The sequence below is a fragment of the Rhipicephalus sanguineus genome, chromosome 2 (assembly GCF_013339695.2).
Source record: "Rhipicephalus sanguineus isolate Rsan-2018 chromosome 2, BIME_Rsan_1.4, whole genome shotgun sequence".
NCBI classification, from domain to species: Eukaryota; Metazoa; Arthropoda; class Arachnida; order Ixodida; family Ixodidae; genus Rhipicephalus; species Rhipicephalus sanguineus.
The window spans coordinates 126,542,790-126,555,434 of record NC_051177.1 but is presented as its reverse complement, the minus strand read 5'-3'; the positions used below and the strand labels follow the sequence as shown (position 1 = coordinate 126,555,434).

The 12,645-nt window shown below is 47.6% G+C and overlaps 2 protein-coding genes across 2 annotated transcripts; one reads left to right on the top strand and one right to left on the bottom strand.

Annotated features, from left to right (window-relative positions):
- Nucleotides 1-5,365: 5,365 nt before the first annotated feature.
- On the top strand, nt 5,366-5,656 carry LOC119381276 (isatin hydrolase). Its single transcript, XM_037649193.2, has one exon. It carries the CDS (start codon nt 5,366-5,368, stop codon nt 5,654-5,656), a length of 291 nt encoding a protein of 96 aa, XP_037505121.2.
- Nucleotides 5,657-11,066: 5,410 nt separating this feature from the next.
- On the bottom strand, nt 11,067-12,357 carry LOC119381869 (isatin hydrolase). Its single transcript, XM_037649623.1, has 2 exons — nt 12,109-12,357; nt 11,067-11,381 (listed from the first exon to the last, which is right to left on the bottom strand). Exons 1-2 carry the CDS (start codon nt 12,355-12,357, stop codon nt 11,067-11,069), a joined length of 564 nt encoding a protein of 187 aa, XP_037505551.1.
- Nucleotides 12,358-12,645: the final 288 nt, after the last annotated feature.

Sequence of the window (12,645 nt, the reverse complement as noted above, 5' to 3'; positions counted from 1 at the left end):
ATTGGCATTGTTTGACGCCTGGTTACAGAATTCGCGTTGTGTGGTGCGTGGTTGTTATTTCACTCTTCTACCACACTAAATTACATATCTTAATGTGGTTCCTTCTGGACATGAGGCCTGTATAGCGTCGTTTTTCTAGAAAGTTCCAAGCACCGGCATGGCTCAGAGGTACAACACTGGGCTCCCACGCAGAGGACCCAGGTTCGTACCCCGTTCCATCCTGGAAATTTTTTCTTATTTCGTTTTTTTTTTCTTATTTTCGAGCGATAGTGGTTACGGACACCGGCGGCGGCGGCGGCGGCGGACAACTACGCCACCAAAAACGGCCGTTGAAATGATCTCATAACAGCTTTCGCTGTAAAAAGTCACAGTTTTTCCGCAACGGCGAAGCAATGAATGCGATAGCAACAAATTGCAATGTAACGCGAAGAACGGAAAGCAGCTCTAAATTTCCAGCGCGTCGCTCAAGCGCGAAGGACGCACGAAAAGAACACACACAGGGCGAACGCGGACTGTCAAGTGTCACAGTTGTTATTTCTGTTTGAACAGCGTGCTCGTTTCGCAAACGCGCCCGCTGCAGGGAGCGAAGCCTAGCAACAACCTAGCAGCAACCTAGAAGCGACCCAATTTAGGGGCGTAGCCAAGGGGGCGGGGCGGTAGGGGGGTTCAACCCCCCCCCCTCCCCCCCGAAATTTTTCAGTTTTGCTTGCGTATATATACACGCATACATACAAACGCACGCACGAACATACATAAAACAAGGTTGAACCCCCCCCCCCCCCCGAAAAAAATTTCTGGCTACGCCCCTGACCAAATTATATTCACAATCGTGCACTTTTGCTGTTTCAAGCGTTGAACGACTTAGTCATGAAGTTTTTAACATCCGCGCCAGTAGATACATCGTTAGTTTAAGTGAAGCGTTCTTTCCGGTCGAATATTTTTTAGGTGCGAAGCTCCTTATAGCATCACCTGGTCGGTCGTCGCTCCGTCCGGCGTTCCCCCGCCGTCGCGTCTCCCGTATCATTCAATAGACGGCGCTGTCCCATAGAGATGCATGCAAACTGCACTTGGGTGACGATATAGAGGATGGCGCTGTCCCATAGAGATGTGTGCAATATGTGTGCAAAAAAAAAAGAAAAAAAAGAAAGAAAAAGAAAGAGAGAAAGAAAGCAGCGGCACCCTGCACGCTAAATGGCGCTATAGGTGCAGCTGCTCTCGAATTGGCTGCTGTGCCCGTTATCTCTCATTCTCCTTGATCGTCGCCGTACGTAGAGGAGTGCGCTTGCCGGATCGTGCTGCTTGGTGGACCACGGACGACGAGGAACGCCGGGTGCGGAAGGCCGCTGCGTCTCGGGCTCGTCGGCAGGATTCCGAGGTGCGAGCTCGAGAGGCTGCCGCCAAGCGAGCACAGCAGTAATCAAAGCAAAACCACTGAACATTTCACGCTGTAACCATGATTGCTTCAGCAGCTTCGCCCAAGCTCTTCACCATTCACCCGTGGATATGCTGTAATTTTTTTAGGCTACACTGTTTCCTATGCGAGGCTCGTCGTCCTGAATGCTGAGGAAATTATTTATACCGGAACATGAAAGTTATTTGGTTTAGCGATGCAGTGAGAGTGTAAAGCGGAGATGATGTTAGCGTTCGATAGAATTCAGGGAAGAATGGGAGCGCATGTTTTACTGCGCATCCTTTTAGGTCGGATATCAGTCCTGCGGGAACCAGCAAAGGCCACGAACGTTCATGCAAGTAAAACACTGCCATGGACACGTCCGTAGCGTGAAGGTAGAAAGAAATCTATACAGATTTAACAGGCTGATTTCGGAGACAGAAGGCTGCCTGATTGACGAAGTCTTTTGACTGTAAGGCAAACTTTAAATGCCAATGCATTTCTTAGTCGAGCTATGTCAGGCGCCGTGCGGCGTCCGCGATCTCTCCGCTCCCGCCCCCCTCTCCCATAGCAACAGCTCCGAGCGCCCGCGCTCCTCTACGCCCCTAGCAACCGGAGCAGGTGGTGCGGGCGGATAAGCGGAGTGTGAGTGGAGAGGAGGAGCGCGCTAGGGCGCATGAGGGCGCTCGCATCGCGGGAGCTCGGCGGAGCTCCCGCGTGTACGGGAGAGTGTGGGCGAGGGTAGGCGCGTGCTTCGGCGCTTCTCCTCTCGGCGGGCGCCCCACTCTGCCCTTCGCTCGCTCGCAAACTGCGCCGGCAATCCCAGTCCTCGCTTCTCGTCCTCAATCGCCGAGTCTGCCCTAGCGTCGGTGGTGACGACGCCGTCGACCCGTACTACTTTGCCAGAAGCGACAAGAACGGCGAGTACTGCGGCGTCAATCTCGTGTCCAATGTGTATGGCAACATGATACCGCACGCCGTTGCCACCTCGCCCGTGCTAGACGCGTCTCCGTACAAAGACATGTACATGCTCGCCTACACCGGAGACGGAGTCTTTGTGCTGACCGTGTACCTCGCGCCCAACCTCGCCCGAGACGCCGTTGCCGCGCAGCTCGATGCAGCCATGGAAAGTGTCTGTGCGCGCTCCCAAAAGCTCTGACCTCGTTGTCTTGGTTGGTGACTTTAACGTTGACGTGCGAAAGACGAGTGGACAGTGGCTTGTCGAGTACATGCGCGCTAAGCACTCTATGCAGTGTGCCTCTACCGCATCCGAACTCTGCCCCACAACCACTCATGGTACTTGCATTGATCTAATCTTTACCCGCAACTGTGACGCCCGCATGCTTCTCAAATACCCTCTGACCGTGCACTTTACCGACCACAAGGCAGTGATCGTGGCCGTCAAGTGCAACGATAACACAAACAGTTGTTAAATAAATGGTTACCCTACAAATCACCGTCTCGTCATTCATTATATAATTACTTCGCCGCACACTCGCGCCCAAAGAAATGCATTCGAATTTCCTCACGATTCCCTTCGGGGAGGTGGGGTGAATTTTTCGCCAACTTTGAGGCTCTCATTTTGATTCCACGGGAACTTATTGGAGCTCGATGCTAAATATGGGTGGATGCCAATTTTCAACCTTTTCAAGCTTGTTAGGCGTCCAAATCAATAATGTTAAGTGACTATCCCACACACAAAGCATGCTGTGCATAACTGGAAACACGCTACATTTTATATACTGCACGTAAATGTTCCTCTCTAGTACATTCGGCGGTAAAGCATCAGCTTAAAATGTGCGCATAAAGCTGTTACGATTTCTCGCCTGAGGTTACAAAATTAGATGCCGTCACTGCTTAGAACATTGCACGTGCTTCTCCTACGCCTATTCGCCCTGCAATATTTTATCTTACCTTACATTGTTCCTTTATTAGGAAACAGATCGACAACATCTCGGAAGCAACGCACGGTGGTACACACATAGATGCGCCATTGCATTGCGCCAAGGGCGGATGGTCTGTGGCGGACATTCCAATTGAGCGTCTTATGCATGTGCCCATGGTAAAGCTGGACGTACAGTCGAAGGTTGAAGCCGACCCCGAATACATTGTGACATTGTCTGACATACACGATTGGGAAAGCCGCTACGGAAGAGTTCCTGATGGCTGCCTCTTTGTTGTTGACACTGGACAGTGCAGAGTAAGTGCGTATGATTGAACTATGACGTGTTTCAATTGTCATGTTTTCTATTCCGAATGCCGGTTTTTTTAAGCTTCAAAAGAAATAAAGAAAAAAAGAGCTCCTGCTAAGAACTTAAGAGGAGGCATTGGTTAGGCGACCCTTGTATCAAGATTTATCATATGGGAACAGAGAAACGAATTTTCCGATATGTCAGTTGCTGCTTAGAAAAAATAATCGGAAATTCAACATTTTTTTACATAAGACGCCAATGTTCCTTTTAATTGTTGAAAATTGAAATATATACAATGCATAAATTTAAATATATTATGTAGAATCTATAATTTAGAACTCTAACTCACCAATGAAAAACGATATCACATTTCTCCCACATGCGTCCAATAACACATCGTAAACCGTAAAAAAGTTCCTATAAACATACGACTGATTCGTGCGTAACACAATTTGTGTCTCTCGTGAGTCAATCTAACAGCTTCCCCCTAAGCTCTAAATCGATACGTAAAATATGACCGTTTTAGACGCTCTAACGGATAAGTTTATAATACTGTTTTGTCTGTTTTTGGAGCAGACATATGGATATGAATACTCTATGCAGCTGTCTTTTTTTAGGCAGGTCACAGGCGTATAAGGGGTCACTGTGATGCATCGTTCGTTTGCTGGTGAGGCACCGCAGTCGCAGATTGTACGTTGGTGTGATATGTGACTCAGCAGCCTTCGCAGCATGAAGGAAAGTGGGTGATCCCAGCTGTAGCATGTTTTGTGCTCTGCTGAGCAAAAGAGTGCTGAGCCCTCTCGTAGGTTTTGGTCCATGGTTGTGTATCGCGCAAACCCGTCTTCATCAAGTATGTCCAAAAAACAACACATGCTTCATGTACTAAGCACGGGCGTCAAAGAGGCAATGTTTGCTGCTTCTTATAGTGCCTAACGTAATGGCACATGTTCTGCAGGCGTGGCGAAGGACAGGACATTAAAAAAATACATATATTTCTGTGTTTTCGTACACCAACACCGCGATAAGACTATGAGTCTTGCCGCAGTGGAGGGCCCCGTATTAATTCTGACCACCTCAGGTTCTTTAAAGCGCACTTAAATATAAGTACACGAGTGCTTTTGCACTCAATCTCCACTGATATGCTCCAAACCCTAGCCGCAAAGCTAATATCTGGGGGTTTTACGAGTCAAAGCCGCGATATGATTATCAGGCACCACGTAGTGGTGGGCTCCGGAAATATTGGCCTTCTGGTGGTCTATCAAGTGCACTGACATCACAGAGTACGCGGGCCTCTAGCAATTCGCCTCCATGGAAATGCGACCGCCGCGGCCGAGATCAAACCCACTACCTTCGTGTCAGAAGCCGAGCACCGTAACCACGACGCCACCGCGGGGCGGACAAGTCGCAAACCTACCCTGGCGGGTGGCGTGATATCACACGACCAATCTTAAAGGCGGGCACCGAAGGGTGCAAACACAATGCGCTATAGAGGTTTTAAAACAGAAATAGGTGCCTCGCACAGGCTGGCCGACGTTTCGATAGCTGGACATTTCTTTGTTAAAGGTGCCTCATCATTCTTGGCGTGTTAATCTTAAAGGGGGTAAGTCGTTAACAAACATAGGTTCACCTATCGAAACGTCGGCCAGCCTGTCTACGGCACATATTATTGTTCATATAACCTCCACAGCACTCGGCTAATCTTGTGTCACTGTGTGAGTGGATGTCCCATCTTGTGTTTTCTATATCTTCCGGCGAATAGTTTTGGCCGAATCGGACGACATACATGGGACTGGACGAGAATGGAGACCGACACTTTCCCTCCCTCGCTCCTGATGCGGCAACCTTTTTGACAAGCGAGCGGAGTCCGTACGGGATCGGTCTGGACGGGCCTTCACTGGATCACTATCCGGAGCTAACTGTTCACAAGATCCTCGCCGCTGCTAGCTTGTACACTACAGAGAACTTGGCCTGCCTCTCGCGTGTGCCGGCTAAGGGGGCAACGGCTGTCATCCTTCCCATGAAGATACTCGGAGCCAGCGGCGCCCCCGTCCGCGTTGTCGCTACTTTACCCTGACGCCCGCAGCCGCGGCACCTCTTCACCACCTTGCGGAGAGCCCAATCATCACATATTCAATATACCCAAATAAACATAAAAAAGACGTATGGCCATGTTCACTAATCCATTCGCTCAATACAGGTGCTGGCATGGGTCAGTTTTAACCTATGGTTTGTCTAACATCACGGTTTGCTGATAGCTATAGATTTAAGGACAGTTCAATTTTTATGGCGTTCTTTGCAATTAGGGGCCCTATTTTGTTCTTGTAGCAGCGAGTGTGTGAGGAATTCGTTTACAATTGTTTCTTCCGATCTAGTTTTAATGAGATTTACCTATAGCGAAGCTTAAATCGCGAGGTAAACGTTCGGCGTTGATATGAGCACCATTGACTAGACCAAGGAAGGACATCGTGAGTAGATCTCATCAGGGAGTTGTGTGCCGTAATAGAGAAGGCTTCCCGTCTGCTTTGACTTTTTGAGGGCTTCAAAAACCGCCTTTCTGGGTAAAATGTTTTCAGGGTTTTAAGAAATGCACCCAATCAAGCTTTTTTTTTCAGACAAAAAATGTCTTGGATACAAGGGCAAAAGGCAGATGTGCTCTGCCTGACGGGACCCTAGCACCCGAATGCACACTCATAGAGCACGGACGACAGAAATAACATTACACATTGTTGATAATATATACACAGGCAGTTTCATAAAAGGTCAACAAAATGCATAGTTTTACAATAATAAAGAAAAGTCACAAAGTTCATTTACACTGCCGGTTCGCGGTGCTGCTGCGAATTTTGAACAGCGAAGCTGTTTAGCAGATTCTTTCTTGTCGGACGAACAAAAAAACTATCATCATCATAAACGAATATGTGCCACATAAATTGGGTAAATCGCAACACTCACCACTGGTCTACAAAAAAATGAAGAAGTGTACAGCTCGCGCCTAACCATACGAATCCATGGGTCGTCCGAAGCTAAAAATCGCATTCCCGAGGAAGAAGCCGCGATCCGAGAAGCAGGGCTGGCCGCTACGCGAGAACGAGATCGACGGCGCCGAGGAGATCCGGAATGCGTGGCATATGAGTACGTGCTCTGTGAACTTCGCTCTCTAATTGTTGAAAAAATGGCTCAAAGCTTGCACCAAGTCGCGCAACGTTCGATACACAGCGAAGCTGATCGGTCTCATGCGCCGTAAAAGCACAGTTCAACCCCGCTTCAGTCAAGTTCAAGCAACAGTTGAAGCCAAGCTAAAGCGAAATTTCAACAGCGTTACAGCCATGTTCAAGTCAAGTTCAACCTCGCTAAAGCCAAGTTATGGCTATATACAGCAATAAGTAAGCATGAGACCGATCACCTTCGCTGTGTATCGAGCTTCGTGTGGCAGCCATTTTAAATGCGAAGCATTTCTTAGCGAACCTTTGGCACATTGAGCGTTTCTATCTATCTATCCCTCTGCCTACGTCTGGGTGCCCTCACGGTCGCCTCCTTAACACGGTGTCGACCAAAATTGGCATGGGAGGGTAAGAGGACTTGACGAATATGATTGTTAGGTCATGACATGAATAACGTGAAAGTCCTGTCGTGTACGTCGTCAAACGATTTCCGCTAGACGCGTGTGGCACATACCAGTTTGCGAAGGGACCCGGTGTACGGCTATGCGCCACAGGTGATTGACAGTTTATATCTACGAAGGAGCGGCGAGAGGAGACATGGTAACTAAAATGCTAGAGCGTTAAGGAAAACCAACATCGGCAGCGTTGACTCGACAAATGGAACAATGAAAATTGGGATCCCAGCAGGAATCGAACCCAAGCATTCTGCGTGGCAATCAGCTATTCTACCGCTGAGCCACGCCAGGTCTATAAACTGCTTTGAAAAAACAGCTACGCAGGCGTAATACCGGTGCAACGTCAATGTGGTTGTAGGTACTTGCTACCTAATTTTGCAAGAAAGCAATAAACACTACATGATACTCTACGATACGTACTCCTACGATACACGCATCATATCAGATTAACGTCTGTGGTTCTAGTGCTGAGTCAGCTTTTATGCCAGTCTAAGAAACATTGCGTTTTATTCCTATGATTCAGCAAGCTATATTGAAGCATTGCTCGACCCCGCAGGAATACATTAACGAAAGTTTCATATGATATCCACATCACCGCACCGTAAAGTTCACTTCGTCCGCCAGAACGACGCAGTGTCCTCTTCATTTCTTAGGAGGCTGGGCGATGGCCTCATGCTTGACCGAAGGATGATGCCAGTTTGACTGACAGCCGCTTTGTAGACTAGACTACGTAGACCACATGCGCCCAGGTAGTCTACGAATACGACAAACACCATCCACTGATGTTGGCCTACGTAGCACTATCCAGGCCTACCAGCCTCGACGGCCTATACCTCACCAACGCGAAGGTTGGCCTCAGGTTCCGACATGTCACCGGCTGTGTCGACAGACAATTTGTCGACGAAATGACCGAGGCATCCACGAAGTTCCAACAGCTCTACTATACCACATGCTTCAATACACATGGACCCCTCGTCACCACCATCACGACCGGATCCTATAACAAGTCATGACCACTAGCTGGTGCTCACTCATCACGTTGATGATGTCCTTGTTCAAGAACTGTAGAGAACTTCTTGCACATATGCACATGGGTTCGTGAAACGTGCGTCCGTTCCGGGACCCGTATAAGCACTACATATCAGCTTACCGCTTCCGGGGTTGGTAATACCCACATTGCCATTGGCAGGGTTACCCAACCGTAAACAACTGGTTATATAACACATGTGCGACTCTTCAACATATATGTGTGCGTATAAAAGTTATACAAATCTTTAGCGTCCTTGTGTAACGTGTCGCTCAGTAAAAAAAAATACGCCACAGTCAGCTTCCCGCCGTATGCTTCGCATTACATCGACTCCCACGGTACGTGGGATCTGCCGAATTTTTTTTTCAGGTTGTTCAGCATTGCGTGCGTAAAATATTCCTCACGCATCTTTCTGCAGTTTTCATCATCTTGTAATTTAGAGCTTAATATTATGCAATTGCAAATGTAGCGATAAGTGGTTTGCATGCTTTCTCGTGGTGCCATGAACACTGATATCAGAAAGAATGAAAACTATAGACGACTTTACGGACGGGTTTTGGTGCCGCCATACTTGGCTGTTAAGCTTGCCTTTTTGTAGCTTTAACAAATGAACGAACAGTGCTATGGTTCACGTGTACGCATGATAACGCTTGGCTTGGTACCTTCGACGCTTGTTTACCTTATCAATTGACGCCGTGAAATACAAAAATGAGAAAATATTGGTTTAACAGCCCAATGTGGCGGGACCCACATGTTCTATGTAATACAGTCTATAATGAGTGAAAATAATCGGAAGTACATGAGTCGCTGCAGGCAAAAGCCTACGCCTCTTCAGATACAATAATGCATTCAGAAGTGTCGCGGGATCTCTCACTAGTATATCATTAATAAAAAACAAGTATTATATGCTCTGTATCATCTGAAAATTTAGGATCTGCAAACATGATATCTGAATATGTCGCAGGGCACAGGAGGCCCAGAAATCTGCAGCGTTTCATTAATACTAGAGAAAAGTACCGTAATAAAATCACGACAACTTAGGCTATTTTAGCCCCAACAGTAGCAGTTTATTCTGACAACACATCTAGGAAATGATATTATACCGTTAGCGCAAGGATGGGATTAAAAACTAAACAGATCCCACGTACCATGGGAATCGATGTTATGCGAAGCATGCGCAGGAAGGTGACTGTGTCGCAATTTTTCTCATTGAGCGAAATGTTAGGGAATGACGCTAGAGAAATGTGCAAATGGTATACGCACACACATATTTTGAAGAGTCGCACATGTATTATATACCCAGTAGTCTACAGTTGCTGTAACGGTGCCACCAGCAACATAGGTGTTACCAACACCAAATGCAGTAAGCTAAAATGTAGTGATACCTAGGCGTATTTGCCTACGTAGCCTAGTCTACAAAGCGGCTGTCAGTCAATCTGGCATCATACTCGGTGAGCATGAGGCCATCGCCCAGCCTCGTAAGAAATGAAGATGACACTGCGTCGTTCTGGTGGACGAAGTGCACTTTACGGTGCGGTGATGTGGATATCATATGTAACTTTCCTTAAAGTATTCCTCCGGGGTCGAGCACTGGAACCACAGACGATAATCTGATATGAAGCCTGTATCGTAGGAGTACACATCGTAGGAGTATCATGTAGTGCTCATTGCTTTCTTGTAAAGTTAGATAGCAAGCACCACAAACACAATTGACGTTGCACCGATATTACGCCTGCGTAGGCTGTTTTTCCAAACCAGTTTATAGACCTGGCGTGGCTGAGTGGTAGAATACCAGATTGCAACGCAGAATGCTTGGGTTCAATTCCTGCTGGGATCCTAATTTTCATTCTTTCCATTCGGCAAGTCAACGCTGCCGATGTTGGTTTTTCTTAACGCTCTCGCATTGAAGTTACCAATGTCTGTTCTCGCCGTTCCTGGTGAGATATAAACTGTCAATCACCTGCGGCGCATACCCGTACACCGCGGCCCGTGGCAAACGGGTATGTGCCACACGTGTCGAGTGGAAAGGGTTTGACGACGTACACGACAGGATTTTCACATTATTCATGTCATGACCCGACAATCATATTCGTCAAATCCTCTTACCCTCCAATGCCAATTTCGGTCTACACTGGGTTAAGGAGGCGACCATGAGAGCACCGAGACGTAGGCGGCTAGATAGATAGATAGATAGATAGATAGATAGATAGATAGAAACGCTCAAAGTGCCAGAGGTTCGCTAAGAAATGCTTCGCATTTAAAAACAGCGAAAGCATACGGCAAGTAGTTTTACCACAGATACATCAGGCTGGTTCATTCAGTGCACATAACGAAGATCGCAGAATGTAGGACATCGTGATTAGGGCTTTCACTGCATAGCAGTGAAAGGCGTAACCTCGATGGCCTTAACCGCGATCACATCGACTAAAAAGATAAAGAGTAAGAATAACATGGCTTCCGCCTTTTGCTCGTCTTCGGCGAAATCGTGAGGGACCATGCGATTTATTGTTTCACTGTAGGCACGCATCGCTAAACTGCGAAATGTTAGTGGTCATAGCTAGTGTGTACTTTTCTTTACTTATATGTACATGTGTTGCTACAGTTTACAATATCAATGTTGTAGTAGTGAGACACGCAGTAACTATAAATCGCACTATGCACTATCCAAAAAGAATTCGGACTTGTAGAAACGTAGTAAATTCCCGTCAACCAGACCGATCCGGCGGCTCTGTTCCTTCAAACATGTCAAAACAAACGAATAACGCAAGCCGTGCTCGTCTATCTCTATTTTGTTCAGTTGATTCGTATTACCATAATGACGCGCAATTCCTGCTGAACCCCTCACGGTACCAAAGCGACCACGCGTACTGGCGAACCACTGGCACCGTCGAGTTTAAGCGGAATCACGAGGGCATACGCTCCTCGGGCAGGTAACTTTTCCAGGCCGACGAGGTTTTCCAGGACAAACACGTTGATGCTCATCAGTGCTCGATGCGCGGCAGAACCGTCGCCGGCGTCGGCAGATGGTGTGTCCAGGCCTACGCCGTAAACGCTGCGTTTCGTGGCTAGGAAGCGCGCGGCTTCCGGGTGAAGCGATGGGAAGTGCTTGACTCCGTTCCTGTCGATCCCCATGTATGCCATGCGGTCGGCCCAGTGCTGCGTGAGAAGAGACAAATATCAGACAGAACCAAGAACATCTGGAACCAACTTAGGCTGTTGTCTATGTAACTGCGAGAGCATATCGACTGCGCCAGCGACACAGTATTTGTGCTTTTGATGACCTTATACAATAATTCTGTTATAACAGTGGTAGCTAAGAGTAGACAACAGTAGCCAACAGCAGCAACAATTTAGCCATCTTTATTCACCAATAAGCAAGATTTACTCGACATTAGCCAGCATTATTGAGTGCAAGCAGTGCTGGTCGTCTGGGAATAAATACGGCGGTGTGTCGTTACGAGTGCGCTAACTACGCTATGCGAGGACAGCATCAGTGACCGTTTACCCTCCGGCCACCATTCTCTATTTTAAAGGTTGCGGAAGTACGTTAGGATGGTGATATAGCACACATTGAATAAGACCACGCTTTCGAGGCATGGGCAAACTCACTGGGATCATCCACTAAAGGCCAAATGGCTCTTTGGTTCTTAGAAGAAACAAATTTCAAATTGAAAGCCATCATGGTCATCAGGCCGTTGCGAGGCGCCTAGGCTATCGATTAGGAGTGGAGAATTCTTTGTCGCCCAGGAGGGTAAAATGGAAAACAGCCTAAAAGCACAAATATTAAGCCCGTTTCATGGCTACGTCGCAAGGAAGAAAATATTCGGGAAACCTGGGCGGATGCTAAGTAACGCGTACAGAATTTACACCCTTGGGTCTTCACCTTAGAGTGCCCAGTGTGAACCAGGAAAAGGCAGCCCTCTGGAAGGCGTCCGTAAATATATTCCCACTTTAAGATGTCGTCAACGGATAGGAGGTACTCAGGATTCAACTGTACTCGTGGTCGCACGTCCACGGCTGCTATCGGCAGGAAAAGCAGCCTCTCCAGTGGTATCTGAGAAGCATCCCAGCCGTCCTTATAGAAATGCAGAGGTGAGTCCAGGTGAGTCCCACCGTGAATCGGTTCTTCCATCGCGTCTACTTGAAACCTGGACCATAAGAAAAGAAACATTCGTTAGCGCTTTCGCCTATTCGTTCTCTTCGTGCAATCAGCTAATGGCTAGTAAAACAGACACAACAATCCCATTAAAAAACACATACACCCGCCCAGGAAGGTACATAGGGTGCTGTAAAGGTGTCCTGTACCCCATACCAATGTATGCGGAGCAAGATACACTCTAAGCCAAAAAAGGCGTATTTGGGAAGTACTTTTTCTGCCCCACAATAACAACTGTCGTCTATCTGGCGCGCTATTCTTGCG